Consider the following 22,775-nt stretch of genomic DNA (forward strand, 5'->3'; position numbering starts at 1 on the left):
CTCTGACAGTGGTGAAACATCTTTATTGATATACTGTAAACTATAAGACTATAAAATATTTTAAGAACTTTGTTTCAGCAGTGTTTTATAGACAGATGTATAAAAGTTAATAAATACAGTCAGGAATCAAAAGCAAAAAAAATATGAATATACAAATGCCAACATTCCCACATTGTGACAACCATTATAAGTTGTAAAACACTTCAATTTCTGCCATTTAACAGCTCCAGATCTTTCTTCAAACAGTCAATTCTCACTTTTGATATTATCAGTAAAAAGTCCTGTGGTAGGAAATGTAACACTATATGATGTATTATTGCTAAAATTGTCAACTTATATAGATTACTTATAAGTATGATGTGATTTCACAATATTGAATAAATGTTGACCCAATAAATATACTTACATGTAGCAAATCAAACATATTAGAATATTTCACAGATAGGTAGTCATTGCAAGCCCTTTGGTTTGGCATGATCAAAGAAAAAAAAAATCAAGGTTTTTTCAACTGACAGATTATTCTCAAAACATAGCCAGGGGTAAATCAATATCAACCTGAACCTTTAATCTCCCCACATAGTAAATATAATAGATACAAATATAGTGCATTACTAAAAAGATGTGTATCAAAAAGGTATATAAATATATTGCAAAGTCACGTGTGTTACCCTGAACCTAGTGGTTACCTTTCACTTTTCAACTTAATATGAAAGTTACTGATCATCCATTAGCAAATCTTTGCTCCTTTCAGACCGATCACATCATTTGGGCAAATCGTTTTCTAACATGATCAATGGTGCCTAAGTCTAGAAGTAATTCACAAAAGAAATGCCTGCTGATGTGGCTCAGTATGATCTCATGTACCAAAGGTTTCTGAACACATTCAGGCAGGTCTTAATAAATGATCCAAATAGAAGGTTTATCAAAATAGCTTGTTATTCATCAAACACGCTCCTTTCTAAAATAAGGTAAAAAATGTGGATTCAAACACTTTGTGGTCCTTTATCTACTACAATATTTTATCTCAATGTGTGATCCACAACATGGACCTAAATGATGTTAAAAACTTGGCTCATCTCTATGGTTAGTTAGTCAAATATCACATCAGAGGCACTTGTAAAACTTGAGATTTTCCTTGCTACAATCATTTCCCCAGCCCAGCTCCAAGTCATAGTATGGTGACGTTGACCTCTGGTCAGTTTAGGACACTGCGATGGCAATGACCATGATGATGACCAGGATGACCGTCAGGGTGATGTAAATGGCCAACATGGTCGACTTGAAACGACGGCCCTGAAACAGGAATTACGGGAAACTTGAATACCATCAGTATTAAGTATGGACTGTGTGACATGATAAGAAAAACTTATTTCCGTATAATCTATTTATGGTTAACAGTCAGACATGTTAAGACAATGAACATCCAAAAATGTTTCCCTAAAATACTGTTAGTATTAATACAGCTTCTAGATTTTGTAGTCTGTCACTTACGGAGGGTTCAGGTTCCGGCACCTTCTCTGCACGGGGGTCAGTGCGCTTCTGCATCTCCCACTGTTCACGCTTGTCTGGAAGAAAATCATCAATGGCTTTACTTGCAAAAGTACTGAAGTTTATTTCAAGAAACTAAATATTGTGCATAGAAAAAACCATTATGGTGATTTTGACTTAAGAAATTGTGTGGTTTTGTCTACAGAAATAACAGATCAAACTTTCATCAAAACCATATGACTGACTACAACTGAGACTACAACTACAGTGTTTAAGAACTGAAAGGCTGCGGGATATTCTCACCTTTGTTTCTCTTGTGTACACAGCACTGATGAATCTCCAGGGTAATCTCAGTGATAAACTGGACCAGGACCCAGATCAACATGACCCAGGTCACCCACCAGGGTACCCCAGACTTGGCCAGGTTCATTCCAAAGAAGATGTTGATGGCTGAAATACCAATAGGTCATATGGTCAGCAAAATTAGAACAGGGAAATGAGAAATATTTCATACCAAAGAAAAATTTGATGGCTGAAATACCAATAGTTCACTGGGTCAGCAAAATTAGAACAGTGAAATGATAAATATTATATCCCCCTTCCCCTCCCCTAGACACCACCTGGTGTTGTCAGAGTAAACAAGGTTATAGTAGGGGACAAAAAGCTTTCTGTCAAACTTTTGAATTTGAATACTTGTGAGTACATCAGTGAAACATTAATTTAATTACATTTTATTTATTTACACATTTGTCTGAGCTGTTCACAATATTGTTTTAATATGTATCTTGAAATTATGATCATTATAAGTTAAACCCTGTACGTACTTGCCAGAATGTGCGCCACAGTTCCAACAATCCAGTGGAACCAGTTAAAGATGGGCCGATAATCATCCTCGGGGTGGCAACGAAACAGAGCCATGATTGGCTGAAAATAAGTTATGACTTTGATAACTGACATGTGCATATTCTTATTTCAATTCCATAAACAAATTCATCACTTGAGAATCTTAAAAATCTGCATATTTTGATGAATCCTTTCACGTGCTGCTGTTTTACAACTACCACCTTCACAGAAAGCCATTCTAATAAGTCATCATTCAAATAAAGAGGTCACATTAATTCTGGTGATAGGGGGATGCTTACATTCAGTACACACAGTATGGTCACTATGATACCAATGATAGGCTGATACATTCAGTACACACAGTATGGTCACTATGATACCAATGATAGGCTGATACTTACATTCAGTACACACAGTATGGTCACTATGATACCAATGATAGGCTGATACTTACATTCAGTACACACAATATGGTCACTATGATACCAATGATAGGGTGAGCCACAGCAAAGCCTGGAGAGTCCATCTGGAATAAGAGCAAGCCACTATTCACAATTGTAACACATTACAGAATGTTGTCTACCCTCAAATGAACACTTCTTAAAATTTCCTCAAGTAATTAAAACATTTCGTTTTGGTAAAAATAAAAAAGCAGTGGAAAAGCTTACGTTGCTGTATCCCATCACTTCAATGAAGATGAGTATAAAAGCAATGATGGTCAAGATCAGGGTGTTGATCTGCAAGGTACGGTGGTTCTGAAATAAGAGCAGAAAATCCATGTGACATTTTGTAACCTTCATTTATGATATCATCCCTGGTCACTTCCAACAGTGTCCTTGTAGTGACCTTCTTACTTTACACTACATTTTTAACACATATAATTACATATTTAATAATGTTACTACATCACACCGTTCTGCACTATACTTCACACTGACACCATTATTAACAAAGTCCTATTGCTGTTAGAAGCTTTCTTTCTTCAAAGAGGAAAAATGGAGAAGGAATTTTAACGCAGAATGATAATCTTGATCCTTACAGCAAACCAGACCCTCTCTCCACAGAGCCTGTCATTGGGCCACATTGGCTTGAAATATCTGGCAAATATGATAGCAATACTGGAGGTCAACACCCAGGCCAGGATCATCAAGATACCTGAAATAAAACAACAGAAGGTCAACAATATGATGGCAATACTGGAGGTCAACACCCAGGCCAGGATCATCAAGATACCTGAAATAAAACAACAGAAGGTCAACAATATGATGGCAATACTGGAGGTCAACACCCAGGCCAGGATCATCAAGATACCTGAAATAGAACAACAAAAGGTCAACAATATGATGGCAATACTGGAGGTCAACACCCAGGCCAGGATCATCAAGATACCTGAAATAGAACAACAAAAGGTCAACAATATGATGGCAATACTGGAGGTCAACACCCAGGCCAGGATCATCAAGATACCTGAAATAGAACAACAGAAGGTCAACAATATGATGGCAATACTGGAGGTCAACACCCAGGCCAGGATCAAGATACATGAAATAAAACAACAGAAGGTCAACCACCTAATGAGGATTGGCAAAGTTTCAGCAACTTAAATGTGACACAATACTTGATGTTTTTTCTTTAAAAATATCTAAATTAAATCCTTTCCTGAAGTCAATGTTCACTTACTTTGACCAATGGGTAACTTATTTTACCTCCAATGTTCTCAGTGTTCACTTACCATGAGCTTTCACCAGAGGGTAGCTGGCATGGCCTCAAATGTTCTCTGTGTTCACTTACCATGAGCTTTCACCAGAGGGTAGCTGGCGCGGCCTCCAATGTTGTCAGTTTTGATCAAGTTGGTTCTCCGTGGTGACACAGCTGGGCCACCATAGTAGTCAAATCCATGCTTTCCCACAGCACCAGCTGGAAGAAGTAGAAAGGACAGAGGTCAGCAAACCATTCTTTTCAAGACCAGTGCATTAACATATGGAAATACAATTTTCAGATCACCATTGATGAAATCTAATTATTAGAAAAATATATTATGTTTCACTCTTTACTGTTGCATTAATTGTTTTTAGTGAAGACTTCACATCACATTTCAATCAATTTATTCATTACTCCACCAAAAAGTCCAACATACAAGCAACTGGTCCTTTGGCAAACAATATATGGTATTCGTTATTTAATGGTTTCATCATTTTAGCATCAGAGCTGGTGATTGTACGGGTGAACCGACACCAGATGGTGCTGTTGGCATATGTGGCGCCCTCTTTTACTAAACCACTGCTCTAAAATAAGAAATTAAAAACAAATGTGTAATAATATGTTTAATATCTTTCTAGCATATATATACATTGACCTTTTAAATGGCAGTCTACTATCTAAGCTGGGTAAGTTCAATAATTTTTCTAACATTTGCCTTAAATCTTATATGATATTTGAGATAAAAGATTCAACAAGGCAGCAGAGCTGTCAAATGTACAGACAGAAGGCAGAAAACAATTATGCTAGTAAACAATATTTTTTTCTGGTCTGTTTTGATGCAATTTTACATAATGGTCAACAGCATAATCACACCTAGTTTTTATTGTGTAATACTGGTAACATGGACATTCAGAATATGCAACAAGGGCTTCAGGAAATATGGATAATGGGGGGGGGGGGGGGGGAGAGATAATCGCTTGACCACTTTACTAGAAATCAGTCCAATAACAGTATTACTCATCCAGGATAAGATCAATTTTGATCTTAAAAGCAGGGTCCGCCCATGTTAATACCAATTCTATAATGATTAAGACCATGTAAGATCATCTGTGATCTGAAATTGCAGATTCAGATCATTTTAGGCACACTACCTGCACACCTAGAGATAGCAAGAGTTGTGTTTACAGCCCAAGTGGAGACATCACAAGACAAAGAGCAAAGAGCACCTGCGTCTTCACTGAAAGATATCTACACTGTAGTTACAGCTCTCACTGAATCCATCAACCTGAACTGACTACCTACTCTAGAGCCTAACATCTTCACTGGTGAAATAAAATTAATCACATTCTTCACTCCTAATACATAGTGAAATGCAAAAACAAACTGCTGTGGCCTTAGGCGAGAGACAACTGGGTTACTGGTAAGATAACCCTTATAACTCTGCTGAACACACATTCAAAGTCCATTCTCTCACACCAGTTTACTGCTGAAAAGAGTACTGCTTCACATAGAACAGTTCGCTACACGCCCTAAAAATGGCTACAGCTCGCAATGACAGAGATGAAGAAGAAAGCCTATGAGCCAAAATAACTGAATATTTTGTCAGCTGTCCATTATGCCTTGAGGAGCACAAAGACCCGACAGATTTACCATGTAGGCATACATTTTGTAAAGGTTGTCTGAAGACTTATATTTCAAACCCAACACCAGGAAGTAAATTCAAATGTCCGGTGTGTCAGAAAGAGACTGAAGTTCCTAAAGATGGCCTTGAGGGCTTCACTCACAATTTATTCATTGAAAGCTTGCAGGACACTGTACTTCAGTCAACAAATAAGAAAAAGTGCAGCTTTTGTGTTTTGGTGTCCCAAAAAGAAACAGTGGCTACTTCAAAATGTATCACCTGCCATGACTACCTATGTGAGAGGTGTTCTCCATTCCACTGTGGTACCACACTCACTAAAGATCACAGGGTACTAACTTTTCAACAACTTCACAGCAGTGAGTGCCAAAAAGAAATCCAAGAGCAGCAGAAAATTATCTGCCCAGAGCACAAAGGTGAGATGATACGATACTTTTGTTCAGACTGCAGTGTTCCTATTTGTTGTGACTGCAGAGACCTACACCATGATGGTCACAAACTTATCTCCCTTGAAAAAGCTGCAGAGATGGTAAAACCACAACTTCTGACCAAATCCTGTGGCATGGAGAAAAAATTTGCAAGGGGTGAGAAAACAATAGCTGAAATTGATGAAATATTGGCAACCCTCCAGGAAAATGAAAGCTTTGTTCAGCAGAAGATCAAAGCTCGTGCAGCTTATCTACGTCAACTGGTAGATCAACGAGAGAAAACTCTACTGCAGGAGCTTCATCAAACCACCAGTGCTCACAGAAATACACAAATTTACAAATTTCCCGCAAAAACTGCAAAGCCACTTGCTCCTCTATCAAAACCACAACAGATGTAGTAAAGAACATCCTTCAGCATGGTGTCCCCATAGATTTACTCATGTTACACCACCAACTTGGACAGAGACTAGATGAGCTACAGTCCAATTCAGCTGTGGATGATATTCCAGAGGAACTAAAACTCACACTCACCACCAACACAGAAGTGGACCAAGAGATATCCACTGGGGCTGGCCTGGGGAATGTGCAGATATCTAGAAAACCAGCTTTGCCCAAGTTCAAACCACAGGCTGAATGTATACTAGAGTTTGACACTGGCTATGAGAGGCCAGTGGACATTTCAGTGAGTCCAAACAGGGAGTATGTTACTACATATGACGCCAAAAATAAGGTAAAAGTTTTTAGTTCAGATGGTACAGTTAGCAAGGAGATCACAAGTGTCTCAGACACACAGTTGGAATGGCCAGTGGGGATCTGTCACTTCCCTGATGGAAGGATGGTTCTAGCTTGTAGAGACAATAAGAAACTGTTCATCCTGTCACCACAGTGGGATGTACAGCAAACTGTAGACGTCAACAACCCATATGGTGTAGCTCTCAATAACAGCTGCACTAAGATTGCTGTGGCACAGCATAGGAAAGGAAAGTCTGTAAGTGTGTTCAGTATTGATATGAAAGGGCAAATAACTTTAACTGATGTGATAAAAGACAAAGTTGGGGAGCAGTTGTTCAATAATCCATATAAAGTGGCATATATGAGCAATGGGTGCCTTGTTGTTAGTGATGAAACACCAAAAAAACTTCACATCCTAACCCCATCTGGTGACCCACTGTATCAATACACAGGACCTGATAACAAGTTAGGTCCACCCTTTGGTATCTGTGTTGATGCATATGACAACATACTGGTTACAGACTGTGATAACCACTGCATACACCTCGTATCCCCAGATGGGAAGTTCATCCAGTACATAGCAACCCAAGCTGATGGACTATATAAACCATGGGGATGTACCATCAACCAGGATGGAGATCTGGTTGTGACCCAAGTGGATGGAAAAGTGAAAATATTCCAATACTTGGAAAAATGACATTATTTGAAATGCTAAGAAACTGAACATCATGCACTCTTCTGTCATATTTCAATAATGTAGTATACAAGAAAGCAAAGCATCCAAATGTAAAAATACAAAGCAGAAAATAATGATGGTAGTGTATAAAATATTTTTCGTCAATTTTGATGCAGTATTAAACAATAATAAACAGCATAATCAGGTGGATGGGAGTTAAAAGCCACATCTTGAAAATGCAAGTGTTTGAAAAAAAATTAAAAAGAAAACATAGCAAAAATTGTTCCAATAAAGCTGCTATTCAAACTTTTGATCTGGCTGTATTAAAATGATATGAATAACCCCACTGAGTTTGAGGATATTAAGGCACTATTATTCATCTATAGCATTGATGCTGGCATAACACAAAATAATTTTTTCTTTTGGAAACTTATTAGCAATATTAAACAACATTTACCAGTATTATTATCACAGATTCCTTATTATGTGACACTGTTAATTTAGACTTGCACAAACTGTATCTGGCAGAGAGCTAAACTAGTGGGAGTTTACAGGGAAATCTCAACATGTGTGTTTTATGTGATCTCATTTAATGGCCACTTGAAACTTAATTTGGCAAGAGACTTAATAGCTCTAAACTTAGCTAGTGATTACCAAAGGGAAAATTACAGACTGACCACCCAAATGAGACTAGCAAAGGCCTTCAGGCCCATGAATTTCTAAGTCACACCTTAAAAATTCCAATATATACAATATATACCACAACAAGTTTTCCATCATTTTTATATAATCAACTAACAACATAGTTAAGATGCAGAAAATGTCAAAAGAACACTCTAAGATATTTAATTAGTTCAATAATGAGACTGTTAACATGCCTAAGAATTAAATCTGAAGAAAAACTATTTATATACAAAATAGGCATAACTTCATCAAAACTTAACCGATCAAGCTTAATCTGTATACTAGTAAGACTGATCACTCCTGAGAGTAGCAAGTCAATTATATAATAGGCTGATCGGTTTTCCTTAAAATGTGTTAAAAGCACTGCATGTATGCTGAAAAAAACCCAAAAACTGTATAACTTTTGTAAAAATGGTTTGATCAAGCTGATTTTCAAACTTGATCTGAGTTTTAGTAAGATTGATCACTCCTGTAGGTTACTAGACAATAGGTCTATCAGTTTCCTTGAAATGTGTTATCAGTGTTGCATATATGCTGAAAAAAGCAAAAAAAAAAAGAAAAAAACACATAATCTTTTAAAAAATGGTCCAATCATGCTGATTTACAAACTCGACTCGCATCTTATGAATATTCATCAGTTCTGCAAGTATAAGCCACAAGATAAAACGGTTTTCTTGTTATCAGTGGTGAAAGTACATGGTGACGACCACGACGGCCACGACAGATGCAGGTGACAGCTATATATACATACACATCTGTGTCTGTACATAATAAAAAGTCATCTAATATTGAAAGTTGACTAACTCCAATCTGTCCAGAGGTAAGTGGATCCTCAGAGTTGTAATACTGATGAACTGCTGTTGTTCCTTTGTCTTCATCATATATACATGCTATTACACTGTCATCACCCTAGGGAACAATATAAGAAGACAAAATTTAGCTTCTTTACTAACACTTGGGAATTTACTTAATTTTTTATTATTATTTTTTACATGAAATTCCAAGCCCATTAACATAAAATGACAAATAAGGTCATGTTTAGGTGTGAAAATCAGTGAATTTAGTACTATTTACAACATTAGATGTCCAATGTATTTGACACATAAGAGTGTAATTATATCAAGACGCAGCAGAGATATAATTTGCTGTCGGGTGTCACATACAGTGGATGACGAGTAGTTGTAACTGACTTATACCACAGCTGACACTTTGAACTACAGGATGATTGCACTTGTATTTAGCTACAAGCCCATCACATCATAATACAGGAGAGCCTGGAAGTGAAACACAAGTACAACTATCCTACTGTTGGAAGTGCTGGCTATGGGATAATTTAGTATTTTACATAACAGAGCCAGGTGACCATGTAAAAGAATTAGAATAGCATCAAAAATCAAAGCCTAACATTCTGTAGATTAACTACATCAGTACTAAGATTTCCTCTTTCCATTATCAATGTACAATCTTTTTAATTTCAAAAATCTACAGGACTTATGCATGAATCAATGAACATACTATAAAAAGAAAATAAGAAAACATAATCATTTAGTCTAAACGAAAACTATACAAAACCATCAACAGGATTCTAAAAAAGTGAATCTAATCATTTTTGATGTTTTTAGTATGAACAGAAAAGATGAATTCATATAAAATGTTGCTCCAAATGCCACAGTTCATATCAGTCCTATAATCTATCATTGCTTAATACATGGATATCATATCCCCCACCCCTGTATGCAAGGAGTGTTTGTTTCACACTCACCATCTGTTTATCATTGGAAAACCCAACAGCCACGTATTTCTGATCTCCCTCCATTTTACCAATCATTTCAAACTTGATTTTGTCTTCTCCATCTTTCTGCCATGACAACGCATATATACACTGCCCTTGAACACAGCCTGCTGGCACCCTGTAGCAACCCTTACTATTACCACAACCATCTAACTTTACTGCTGGAATAGTGATCTGAAATAAAGAGTTAGAAAACATATATATAGTGAACACATCACCCTGTAGCAACCCTTACTATTACCACAACCATCTAATTTTACTGCTGGAATAGTGATCTGAAATAAAGAGTTAGAAAACATATATATACTGAAAACATCACCCTGTAGCAACCCTTACTATTACCACAACCATCTAATTTTACTGCTGGAATAGTGATCTGAAATAAAGAGTTAGAAAACATATATATACTGAACACATCACCCTGTAGCAACCCTTACTATTACCACAACCATCTAATTTTACTGCTGGAATAGTGATCTGAAATAAAGAGGAAGAAAGCATGATCGTAGCATTCTTATCTACACTGCCCACTTCTCTCTCTTTCTCTCGCACGCACGCACGCACACACACACTGTCCCCCATATATTGGATAATGTGATAAATGAGGGCAGTGTATCACCTACCACTATAGGAGGTCCTGTCCCCATTGTGGTGGTGACAATATCTGGGGCCGTCGGATCCCTCACAAGAGCTGATATCTCATTATCCCAGAACACGGCCTGCGTCTGAACTATAGTAGCTCTGAAAGAACAATCAAGGATAATATCAGGTTATTTTTGTTAAGTTTTAATACTTCATAAAAACTGAAAATGGACTAGACAGCACAGCTTGCAAATATACATACCATATCCAGCAAAATGTTGCATCAGTATTTAAAAAAAATCAGCTTTTAAAAAAATAATCCCATTAAGCTGATTTTTGTAAGTAACCTGCCTCACTGGGTAGGGACTGACATTTGGATAGCAATGGCAAATGTGATGACTATGACACAGACAGACAGACACAGTGATCAGAATAAATAGACACATACAGTGGCTGTATATAACAACTTTCTAAAACTAAAAAAAAAAAAACTCACTATCTGATTCAATCTAGCTGGGACAATACTGATGCAAAGAAATGATGAGATCGGCAATAATTTTTAAACAGTAACATTCCACTTTAACTGAGGCCTTTGTCAAAAGATAACATGTCCTTAAAAACACCTACTTGAAAACCAAATGTCCCTGGAAGCTGGTTGGAGCATTCCAGGTTAGAACCACCTCTGATTTGTCACTGCCGCTACTGTGAGATATGGCATTCTGAAAAATGACACAATTTAACGTTTGTCTCAACTTTACCAGTCAGTTTAAAAACCAACAATACAAGTCATTTGGGATATAAATTACCAAAAAATCATGTTTTTTTAAAAAGAAATTTTACTCTAAAATGTGGCAAAATTGTCTGCATGACCTAGTTCTATAATGAGGCTCTGATATTTACATCCAGTGTGGTACTCATTTGTTTCAAAGCTGTGACCAAATATAGGTTAACATCCACATAGGATTAAGGGACTTACACCAAGCGCTTTGTCACACAAAATTTTGGACCCAGAAATGGCGTCAAATCTTCCAATGGGCTCCTCTACGTTAAGTGATGGATCTGCTCTACGAGCCTGCACAAAAAAACCTTTAAACCTCTCTCCATTCTTTCCCTTTATGGTAACTGAAACACATGCATAAGAACTAAAATATAATGAAATTTATTTATTTCTCCATTTATTAACTGATTCATCAAGTTATTTAGTTAGTAGTTTTAAATATGTAAAGGATTATAAATAGTTCAAGACTGATGTTGTCAGTACGACTGTAGCACATCATCAGTGTACTGATGTATAAATTAGCTTTCTGGGTATGAAAATATTGTAAAATAAATGGTTAAGTAGTTGTAAAAAAAAAATTAAAGACTTGGCATCAAGATTATTTTTTCATCTAAAAAAGCAAAATTGGGCTTAGAACTGAGGAGTAAATGTGGCATGATATGATATGTAAAAGTGTATGTGCTGCCACCTCTGAGGATGTCACATATTCCTATCTACAGGGACATTTCATGCTAAGAGTTGGAGATATATCATTATAAACTCACGTGTGACACTGCCTCCCTCTGCATACTGGTCCACACTGGGGGTGATAGTGTATGGGGAGGGTCCACTCTGTCCATTGGCACCATGACCACTGGGGACCATACTGATACAGGCCAGCTCTGGGGGTCCACTACTGTACCCACTGGCCTGGCTGACCAGACAAACACACAACACCAATAACTGGACTGTGGTCATTGCTCTAACTAATACTGAAACAGAACACAACACCAATAACTGGACTGTGGTCATTGCTCTAACTGATACTGAAACAGAACACAACACCAATAATTGGACTGTGGTCATTGCTCTAACTGATACTGAAACAGAACACAACACCAATAACTGGACTGTGGTCATTGCTCCAACTGATACTGAAACAGAACACAACACCAATAACTGGACTGTGGTCATTGCTCCAACTGATACTGAAACAGAACACAACACCAATAAGTGGACTGTGGTCATTGCTCTAACTGGTACTGAAACAGAACACAACACCAATAACTGGACTGTGGTCATTGCTCTAACTGGTACTGAAACAGAACACAACACCAATAACTGGACTGTGGTCATTGCTCTAACTGATACTGAAACAGAACACACATATCTATGACATATACAGAGATGAGACCAGTCCTCATTGAAAAAATAGGATAATTGGTCGGGGGCCCAGGGTACACGATTCATAAGCATGACCCTGAAAAAGTTGGAATTCTGACAAAAGTCAGAAAAGCCTCATCAGTTCGTATAAGAAGATGAAGAGGGAATTATAGTAAAATATTTCAGGCTTATCACAAGGCCTTCTTCGGACACACATATGATCCCCTGTACCCAATGTCATGTGGTGATGTTCTGCTCGGGATATCCCCCAGGTCCCAGTTCCACAGATGTGGTAGGTGGTATAGCAGGCTGTTGTGATGGTGGCTTGTTCAATAGGTTCATGAGCTGCCTCTTTCACTCCACTTCTGAACTAGTCCTCCTCTGAGTCTAGGATCAAAATGTTTCTGATATGAAACGTGTCCAGAGCTTATTAAATGGGTAAATATTGCAGAGTCATATGTGTCACCTGAGTTGAGGTAGATGGATTGTCACCTGGTGACATTGGTGACAGCACAACTTCAGTTTACTTGAAGGCCTTGTGATAAGGGTGAAACGTAGTGACTCCAATGTCAAACATGAGTTCCATTTTTATCCCAGTTTTAAAAAACCTGGTTAATTCAAATTTTTTGTTTGGATATTTTATGACTATTGATTTATACCACAACTTTGACAGTAAAATACTATATTGCTATATTTGGAGGTTCTGAAGCTCAACCTGCTCATATAGATGTGGAGTTCAATAGTAAAATTAAATGTAAATTCATTTTCAGGTGCAATTTTACACAGCATAAATAAGCAAACATCAACATTTATTTTATTTTATTTTTAAAACATAACATTAAAGACTGGGACAAAAGAGTGAACCACTGACCATAACTTTATGTAACTAATGAATCCCCCCCCCCCCCCCCAAAAAAAAAGAAATAAAGGTTCTTATACTCATTCATTCATTCATTCATTCATTCATTCATACATACATACAAAAGGGAATACAAGGTCCCTTGTACCTAAACTTGTACATTTTAATGGATAACTCATGTAAACGAGAATATCAAAATTATTCATCTCAAAACTTCTCTCTTCATTATCTTAACTAGAACACATGAACATACTGACCCTAACAGCAGTAGTTGATTGACATATAGATAAATACACCTCTACTTTCACCTCATTATATATGTACAGTAGTCTTGAAGGCATGGCTGTAATGGAGCCATATGAACTCTTTTAATACCCATTATTAATCTTTCTGCTTCAGTGACATCTTCATTTTTTCTACACTACCTATACTACCTGTACCTTGTTAAAATGGCTATACTTGCAAATACAAAGATAAATTGTGTGTTAGTGATTCAACTGGTTCTTTCCTGCTGCTTCAAAGACATATATATCTTTATTCATATATATGTATTTATGCCTAGTACTTGAATAAAAAAACATTTTTGCTGAGTCAGTATTTAGACTAAGTCATAGTTCACACAAATTGGAGGTCAATTTCTGTCACAGTGATATCACCCTGCAGTGACCTTTTTCCCCCCCTTTTTTGAAGCCTTTGGTCCATATTTACCTGTGGTCCATATTTACCAAGTGTCAAGAATCTAGACAACACCTTCTATAAACTGGAATTTCTACTTTCAATGGGGCTGGTGCTGACATTAAGTCACCTGGGTTGATTATAAATACACACATTAATACACTGTGTTCTTCACTCTATCCTAAAGATAAATACTGCACTGTCCAACAAGAGATATAGATCAAGTACAGGTCTTATTAAGAATGTGATGTTTTTCAAAAACAAACCACATATTGATAAACTCTGAAAGTATTTCTTAGAGTGTAAATTACCCCTGCATATCTGAAATTGTCCCAATTTTACACCTTACCTTTTAAGTATGTCCCTGCCAAGGAGAGAGTTGAAATCTAAGAGCTGTGAACTGCTGAGTCACTGTGGCTCCACCTAGGAAATCCTTTCAATGACTCTGCATCCTGACTTATTGTTACACTGACCTAAAACTTCATATACATTTGTTACGCACTACAAACCCTGTCTTCCTGACGAGAATCCAGGATTCATGATAAATAACTCAGGACTTACCTCACCCTCTACTATTTATGGCTCACTCCCTCTCACAGAGCTTGAGCAACACTGACAACTTCAAATGTTATGATTTGATCAAATTTAATTGGCATATTAAGTATGTTCTACATTAGCATTACTGTCAACATATATAATATAGGCCAAAAACCAACAGCAATAGGACTTAGATGGGTCAGAATATTCATGGATAGTTCTTCTCTCTCAGGAATGTGTCTGCTACAGAAAGTCTACCTGGTTTTTCATTCACCTGAGTTAACACTATGGTAATGGCTCTACAGTTACAAACTCTACAGTTACATTTTCAGGACTTGATGGAAAATACTTTAAAAAATGTTGTTAACTGTACACAGATTTTAAAACATTGCCATATTCACTTTTATCAAGTATAATTGTATAGCCTTGAATCTTCTGAGGGGCTGACATATTTTATTTATAAGCAGCTCATCAGCAAATTGCAAATTGGTAAATAGCATACTTAAATCATTAATGTATTGTAATTACTCAACAACACCAGTAACTCTACAGAGCTTTGACTCTGTCTATGTAATGCTGACTACATGAAATCTGCCATGTAGAATGTGGTTGTCAGCTTTCCTAACCTCCAGCCACCTCAACACCAGAACATTTACCACAGAGCAGGATGAGGTACAGAACCTCCAAATATAGCAACTGGCTGTGTAAACAGTGGCCCCACCTAGCTGCCAATTCACTCTATTAACTGGTTCAACACATGCTCCATATACTACATAAATATGGAACTCTTTCATACCTGCACATCATGGAGAGAGAAACTTCAATAAACAGAAAGGTTATTATATTCAAGGGCAATACAGACTTAAAAAAATATTGAGGAAGAGAAACAACTTTAAAGAACATGTTTTATGCGTCATCTTTTTAATTTTAGCAACTTTCTATTTCTCAAAGACTTTTAGAGACCAAACAACATGATGTGGCTATAGTGGAATATCCATCTTACAGATCCAACTGAATCACTCCCATTAGGTTCATTCTAGCCTTGCCCAGTCACGTAATCTATATCACAGTATCTATAAGAACTGCCAGGTAATAACTAGCCAGAGGACAGGCAGCTCCCTGAGAAGTCTGAGAATGGCGCTAATAGATCACCTTATTTGGATTCACTCATATTAACCTCATGGATAAAAAATACACATTCCTTCTACAGAGCTCACTCAATTAAAGACTTTATTTTGATGCCAACTTAAAACCTTAGCAGTCAGCTGGTACAGACGTTTGACCTTTGAAAATGTTTTAAAGTAATTTTTATACTAAATATCTTATGTATTCCAACTAAAGAACTAACTAATAAATCCACTCAAATTTAAGTACCAAATGGTCTTAATTCTAATCTGAAATATCAGGAATACATTGCAGTGTTAATTAAGTATGATTTTTAGAAATACTTTTTTTAAATAAGAAAATGTAGAAATACCAAATCCAAGTGCAAGCAATGATTCATGTCATGAGTAGGAGGAAATAGAATTTTCTTCTACAGAAAAATGAACTTTGGTGCAGAAATCCTTTTTGAACACACAAACAGTTTTTTGGAAGAAAAAAAATATCCCATAATGTCAATAAATGAATTTTAGAGACTAACACTGATGCCTACTCCATATCTCCATCCCTGCACTTACCTGTCCACTTTTTAAGTAACACACCTGCACTTACCTGTCCAATTTGTAAGGCAACTTAACAGGAAATTTCTCTCTTAAATTTTGTTCTTACTTGTGTTCACTTCTTTACCAGGATATCCTATTTCTCAGCATCATGTCATAAACTACTGCTGCTTGCTACTTATATGTAAATTTAGATTTCATTTGTAAATATTAAACCAAGCATTACAAAGCACTAGAGAGTGAGATGTTACTATCAGTTTGTTTTCACAATTTTGAAATTCTGCATTTTTGAAAAGGTGTGGATTGTACTGTGATGAAATATCCACACCAAGTGGGGTAGTAAAATAATTGTGTGCAACTCAATTATCAATAGTGCTCAATATATACAGTTCAATATAGTAAATATCCCAGCATAGGTCTTTTTATTAAACAAGTGGGTATTCAGTAATTTTATGAAGTTACTATAAAGATATATAACCAATTTTTTTCACTAAAACTGGTAAAAGTTGAAATTTGAGAAAACTTGACAAAGCAAGCAAACACTCCAGAAAGTAGAAGAGTCTTCAGAACCGGTTTTACAGCCACAGAGTTTTAACTTTCGTGCTACTCCCGAGTACAGAAAACACCTCACTGTTTTAGTATATCTGAATATATCTCGATTATCAAAAGATACCGCGTACTTCAAAAACACAGAATATTAGTGTTAAATAGTTATTATAAAGTTTATCACCAATCTAGTCTTAAATGCAATAAATATATGACAATAACAAACACAACATACCTCCGACTGTTGGAAGCCCTGACCTACTTTTTGACCTGACGAAATCAGCTCAACCACGCGTAAAAAATTATTTACAGTGTTTAATTTTACCTCGCCTTAAAATGGGAACCCTCCCCCCCCTCACAAATATAGGGACAGTATATGAAGGACTATACACAAAGAAAGTAGTTGCAATTGTATGCAAACTGACAGCAAATATATATTTACCACCTTATTACAACTAAGGCAAATATTTGCAGAAATCGTCCAACTGCAGCAAAACACAGCGCTAATAGGTGTCGGTGCAACTAACACAACGTATAGTCATTTCAATACAAGGGCGTGTTCGCAACATAAAAATATTACCAAACAAGTAAATTAAATAAAATGGGACAGGATTCCAATTTTGAAAATAAAACTTAAAACATAGACCAGATTCAAGTTGATTCCTAAGCCAACTGCAATTATATATATATATATATTTGAATCAATTTTAAAGAATAATCCTGTTAACCCTGTATATAATGATGCAGTGGCAGATTTAAGGGGGGATGGGAGGTCCTGACCCCTCCCCTTTGGTTTCTTAAAAAAAAAAATCCCACCAATTGTCCCCTCTTGATATTAGAATTTTGACTAGCTGAATGATAGTTTTAAACCATACCATGCCACTGTTCACTCTCTAAAATACCAACAATTTTTAACAAGCACTAAAATGAACAGCTTGACACAAATGATTTTAATGAAATTTGTTTTAATATATACTCTTAATAAATCTGTAACTGTCAATATATACTATCATTATGCAAGCACAACCATTGAGAAAAACTTCTAAATTTTTACCTTTAATTTCTAGTATGTACATGGATGCACTTTAAGTTCACAACATCTTAGACAGAAAGATAAAGATAATGATGAATATTCTATGAATTTTCTCAAACTACAAACTGCCAACACTAATCTACTTAGTAGAGATGATCCATCTTTCTATTCACACACTAACTTCAAAATCCTGCATACAAATATTTTCAATATCAATTTTTTACCAATCAATATGATATCGTGGCAGTGGTTGTCACCTTGGGTGCCAGTTCTGTCATTTAGAACAAATTATTAAATCAGATACAGTACAAAAGAATGAAGCCAAGTGCAGACCTGAACATGATGAGCAGTGAGGTGCGAAAAACATTTTTGAGGAAAATTAATTTGGTGTCCAAGACAGGATACAATTTATATCATATTTTCTGAGGATTTCATGTGACCTAGTAAAAATTATAGACCCATTGGCATTCAAGCATTATTGAACATCATTCATAAAAATATAAAATATTCTACTTTAATGCTGTTGTTCATCTAAAACTTTACATGAGACTATTTTGGAAAGAGTTCATTTCTTCTGGCAAAAAATATATGTATATCTCTTTCCAAACATAACATGTGACATAAAATGCTGTTCATAGATATCTTTTCCCTTGCTACACATGATATACTTTGTGAGTTGTGACAAATGATTTTTTAAAAATCTGGAAAAACAAATAACCCTACAAAATCAAAACAACATTTGTGAGTTTTTGGCCCATGATGAATAAGTTTTTCTTAATCTTTAAAAGATTATATATATATATATATATATATATATATATATATATATATATATATATATATATATATATATGCTAACAATTGTGCTGATGATATGATTCTTTCAAATTTTACTAAAATTCAGGCACATTTGTGGTCTGTGATCAGGCAGAAAGAACTATAGAATTTCATTCCGTAGGAAAAATGTCATCAATGTTTACATGTATGTACGAGGGCGTCTCGATAGTCTGAAGGTTCATTGGTCCGAAGGTTCATTGGTCCGAAAAGTGGTAACATTTTCATCGATTTTTTAATCAAGGGTTCATTGGTCCGAAGGTTCTATAGTGAACATTCGGACCAATGAACCTTCGGACTATTGAACCTTCGGACTATCGCTACGGCCTCGTATGCACAATGTAAGTCAAACTCAGTTTTAAATATCAGTCTCCTCATTGTTAGCACCAGTGTCTATATCTGACTTGTCCCCTCCATAAGATGATGAAGACGGAGAAGAGGAATCTTCTGAGGAAGAATCTGCATCAATTATCTAGAAATTTAAAAATGATGTCGTTTAATAAATGTGGTGTAGTTTAAGGACCAGTTGATACTTACAATATTTAATACAATGTAACCTAATTTTTTCTTTTGAAATCTGTCAGAATGAATGTTTTTGGATTTACTCCATTCATCATAGTTGCACAGGAATAGGGCATCAAACAAACCCCTCGACCTTCTTTTCCCTTCCCTTCCTAATTTTATATTTTACTTCTTTCTATATAAGATACAAAATTGAGAAAGAAAATAAGCATTATTTAACTTATTCATGAAACAGCTTACTTTACTGCTGGAATAGTGATCTGAAATAAAGAGGAAGAAAGCATGATAGCAGCATATTCTTATCTACACTGAAAAAACTCTTTCTTCATCAGAACAGTTTCCGATTGGAATGGACTCAGTGACCAACAAGTAAACGCTGAAACTGTTGAAAGCTTTAGATCAGGACTACTATTTGACTAAGTTTCCCGTGCGCTCTCTTCTCTCCGTCTACTTCATACCAGTATTGGTGTCTCTAGACGTACACGAACAGATACAGATGCCCATTTCTTCTACGCACGCACGCACACACACTTCACCCCTCCCTCCTCAGTTAAAAAACTATACACTATACAATACAACTATACAATTTTAGTCGTTTTTTACCTGGTTCTGGTATTTTAGATGCATAATTCATAGACTGTGATTTTAGTGATTGATCCAAGATTTCAATGTATCCACTGGACGCTCTTTCTACTGCTACATTTTGGAGCTTTTGGACATTTTTTGTTGGTGGACTAAGTACACATGGTGCAGCTATAAGTTATTCAACACAAGGAAGGTCACCAGTATACTGGTCAAATACTGCTCAGTCTTAGTTGTTGTCAGAGTTACTGACCACTCAACCACAAGTCATGGCAATTAGTAGCTTTGGGACATTGAGTAGAAGAGTGCCACCCATCACTTACTGTAGAAGACAGCTTTTTCATCTACAACCAGAGCCAACATCTGATGTATACAATCTACCTAACAATGTCAAGAAACTGCTTTGTAAGTTCAAAATTATCAGAAACTGTAGAGGAAGTAAAGGAGGAGTTGGACGAAATAGAAGGATAAAATATGTATCAAGTAGAAGAATAACATCTAGAACCAGTAGAAATGGGAATGATGATTATCAAAGTGGTGTAAACTTTCTGAACTTAAAGTATGTGATAACTGAAAGAACTGTACAGGTACCCACAGTCAAGTTGGCACTTATGAACTGTAGATCAGTGAGGAATAAGGGGTCTATCATACGTGACTTGGTGAAGGATGACAATATTGATTTAGTCTCCTTAGTGGAAACCTGGATAACACCCGATCTTCAACATCATATGCTTGCCGATATTACCCCAACCGGTTACCAGTGTATTCATATACCCCGCACGATTCGGAGAGGGGGTGGAGTTGCTTTTCTTTCACAGGACAGCTTCACAGTAACCCAACAGCCAAAAAGGATTGATCCATTGTCTTTTGAGTACATTGAGGTTTTAGTTACAGCTATATCAGTGACATTGCGTATCATTACAGTATACAGAATACCTCCATCTAAAACCAATAATTTGCGAAAAATGTTATTCCTCAGTGAGTTTTCTGATCTCCTTGAGTACCTAGCACCTCTTCGAGGGAAACTTCTTATCGTCAGCGACTTGAATATACACTGGGATGATCAACACATTTCTGAAACCAAGCAGTTTGCTTCATTTATTGATTCATTTGGACTTACACAGTACGTGTTAGATCCCACCCATGTTCGCGGTCATACGCTTGATATGGTATTGGCTAGGGAAAGTGATTCACTTGTAACATCATGTGAGGTAGGGCATTTACTTTCTGACCATCATGTTATCAACACCACGCTTAGATGTGGCAGACCGCACCCCAGTAAGGAGAAAGTCTCGTTCAGAAAAATCAAGGGCATTGATGTAAATGAATTACAACGACAGATAACATCACAGCTGGGTGATTTAAGTTTTGATAATTTGAGTCCTGAGGAATGTGTGCTTCTGTATGACAGGACATTGACAACTGCACTTGACAACCTTGCACCTGTCAAAACTAAAACGTTTGTTAAGAAAGATCTGCAACCTTGGATGAATGATCACATTCTGGAGGCAAAGAGAGACAGAAGGAAAGCGGAGAGGAAGTGGCATGATACAAGAATGTGATGGTGATACCAAGGCTTTATTTAGAACTGTCAACACTATTCTGGGAAAAACTAATTGCTCTAAGTACCCCAAAACAGATTCAGTGAAAGATCTTGCAAATAACATGAGTGACTTTTTCGTGTCTAAAGTCAGTAATATCAACGCTGAACTTTCTGAATTAGGAAAGACTGTGACTACACCATCGCATCCACCTTTGTCAGAACTTTTACAAGAACCACAGTCACTCATCACTATATTTGAACCAACAACTACTTGTGAAGTAACAAAGATAATAAACAGTTCCAAAAAGACATCATGCATGTTAGACCCGATCCCATCATCATTATTGGTTCAGATTCTTCCGGCTGTAATAACTTTGATTGTGGAAATTATCAACAAATGTTTCACTGTGGGTGTTTTTCCAAAAAAGTTTAAATCTGCAATAATTCGCCCACTACTCAAAAAGGACAACCTTGACACGGATCTTTTGGTAAACTATCGTCCTGTTTCCAATTTGTCATTTTTATCTAAGGTAGTAGAAAGGGTTATAGCAGTTAGACTATTTAAGCATTTAGAAGCAAACAATCTTGTTGAGGAAATGCAGTCAGCCTACAAATTCAATCATAGCACAGAATCTGCACTTTTGAGAATTAAAAATGATTTGTTAAGTGGTGTTGACAAACATTCTGCTATGTTATTGGTACTGTTAGATTTGTCTGCTGCGTTTGACACAGTAGACCATAATATTTTATTGACATTTCTAGAGCAGAGTGTAGGGGTTAGAGATAAGGCCTTAGATCTTTTACGATCCTATCTTGTTGGGAGAATGCATCAAGTTAATATAAATGGTGTGCTTTCTGAACTCTCACAGCTTTTATTTGGTGTTCCTCAGGGGAGCGTGCTTGGCCTGCTTAAGTTTTGTGTTTACACCTTACCCCTTGGAGCAATTCTGCGTTATCATAAGATAGGTTACCACTTTTATGCCGATGATACCCAGTTGTACACATCTTGTAACATCCATGATCCAGCATTGTCTGTGAACACAATTGTTGATTGCATATCAGACCTCAGAGGTTGGCTCATTTCAAACAAATTGAAGATAAATGATGGAAAAACAGAATTTTTAGTCATTACTCAACCCCACAACAAGGGCCTTGCTCATAACTTGCAACTTAAAATTGGAGCTAGTATGGCATTTTCCTCCCCCCATGTAAAAAATTTAGGAGTATACTTTGATTCTACACTTTCAATGGACAAACAGATCTCCAACATCACAAGGT

General features: G+C 36.4%; 2 protein-coding genes across 4 annotated transcripts; one reads left to right on the plus strand and one right to left on the minus strand.

Annotated features, from left to right (window-relative positions):
• Positions 1-8: 8 nt before the first annotated feature.
• On the minus strand, positions 9-20,164 carry LOC106168715 (ferric reductase 1). Of its 3 annotated transcripts, none has more exons than XM_087002603.1 (16): positions 19,976-20,164; positions 12,108-12,314; positions 11,542-11,687; positions 11,193-11,284; positions 10,607-10,724; positions 9,954-10,157; positions 8,996-9,100; positions 4,469-4,616; positions 4,123-4,248; positions 3,371-3,486; positions 3,000-3,086; positions 2,786-2,857; positions 2,313-2,412; positions 1,792-1,938; positions 1,492-1,565; positions 9-1,293 (listed from the first exon to the last, which is right to left on the minus strand). In XM_087002603.1, exons 1-16 carry the CDS (start codon positions 20,004-20,006, stop codon positions 1,201-1,203), a joined length of 1,866 nt encoding a protein of 621 aa, XP_086858729.1. In that variant the 5' UTR covers positions 20,007-20,164; the 3' UTR covers positions 9-1,200. The 3 variants fall into 3 exon arrangements, with proteins under 3 accessions (XP_086858729.1, XP_086858730.1, XP_086858731.1); XM_087002604.1 differs by lacking the exon at positions 19,976-20,164 and adding an exon at positions 17,219-17,339; XM_087002605.1 differs by lacking the exon at positions 19,976-20,164 and adding an exon at positions 14,589-14,769.
• LOC147764949 (uncharacterized) lies at positions 6,388-7,818 on the plus strand. Its single transcript, XM_087002609.1, has one exon. It carries the CDS (start codon positions 6,539-6,541, stop codon positions 7,526-7,528), a length of 990 nt encoding a protein of 329 aa, XP_086858735.1. The 5' UTR covers positions 6,388-6,538; the 3' UTR covers positions 7,529-7,818.
• Positions 20,165-22,775: the final 2,611 nt, after the last annotated feature.

Source organism: Lingula anatina, chromosome 1 (genome assembly GCF_051362555.1).
Source record: "Lingula anatina isolate TDL-2025a chromosome 1, LinAna3.0, whole genome shotgun sequence".
Lineage (NCBI taxonomy): Eukaryota > Metazoa > Brachiopoda > Lingulata > Lingulida > Lingulidae > Lingula > Lingula anatina.

What these genes read in the sequence shown, in the direction of transcription:
- LOC147764949 (XM_087002609.1), top strand. Translation starts at nt 6,539, where the DNA reads ATGTTACACCACCAACTTGGACAGAGACTAGATGAGCTACAGTCCAAT.
- LOC106168715 (XM_087002603.1), bottom strand. Translation starts at nt 20,006, where the DNA reads ATGAATTATGCATCTAAAATACCAGAACCAG. An exon ending in AGAGGGAGGCAGTGTCACAC is followed by an intron (nt 11,688 to 12,107) that starts GTGAGTTTATAA and finishes CATGTGTTTCAG; the next exon opens with TTACCATAAAGGGAAAGAAT. An exon ending in TGTACACAAGAGAAACAAAG is followed by an intron (nt 1,566 to 1,791) that starts GTGAGAATATCC and finishes ATTTTCTTCCAG; the next exon opens with ACAAGCGTGAACAGTGGGAG.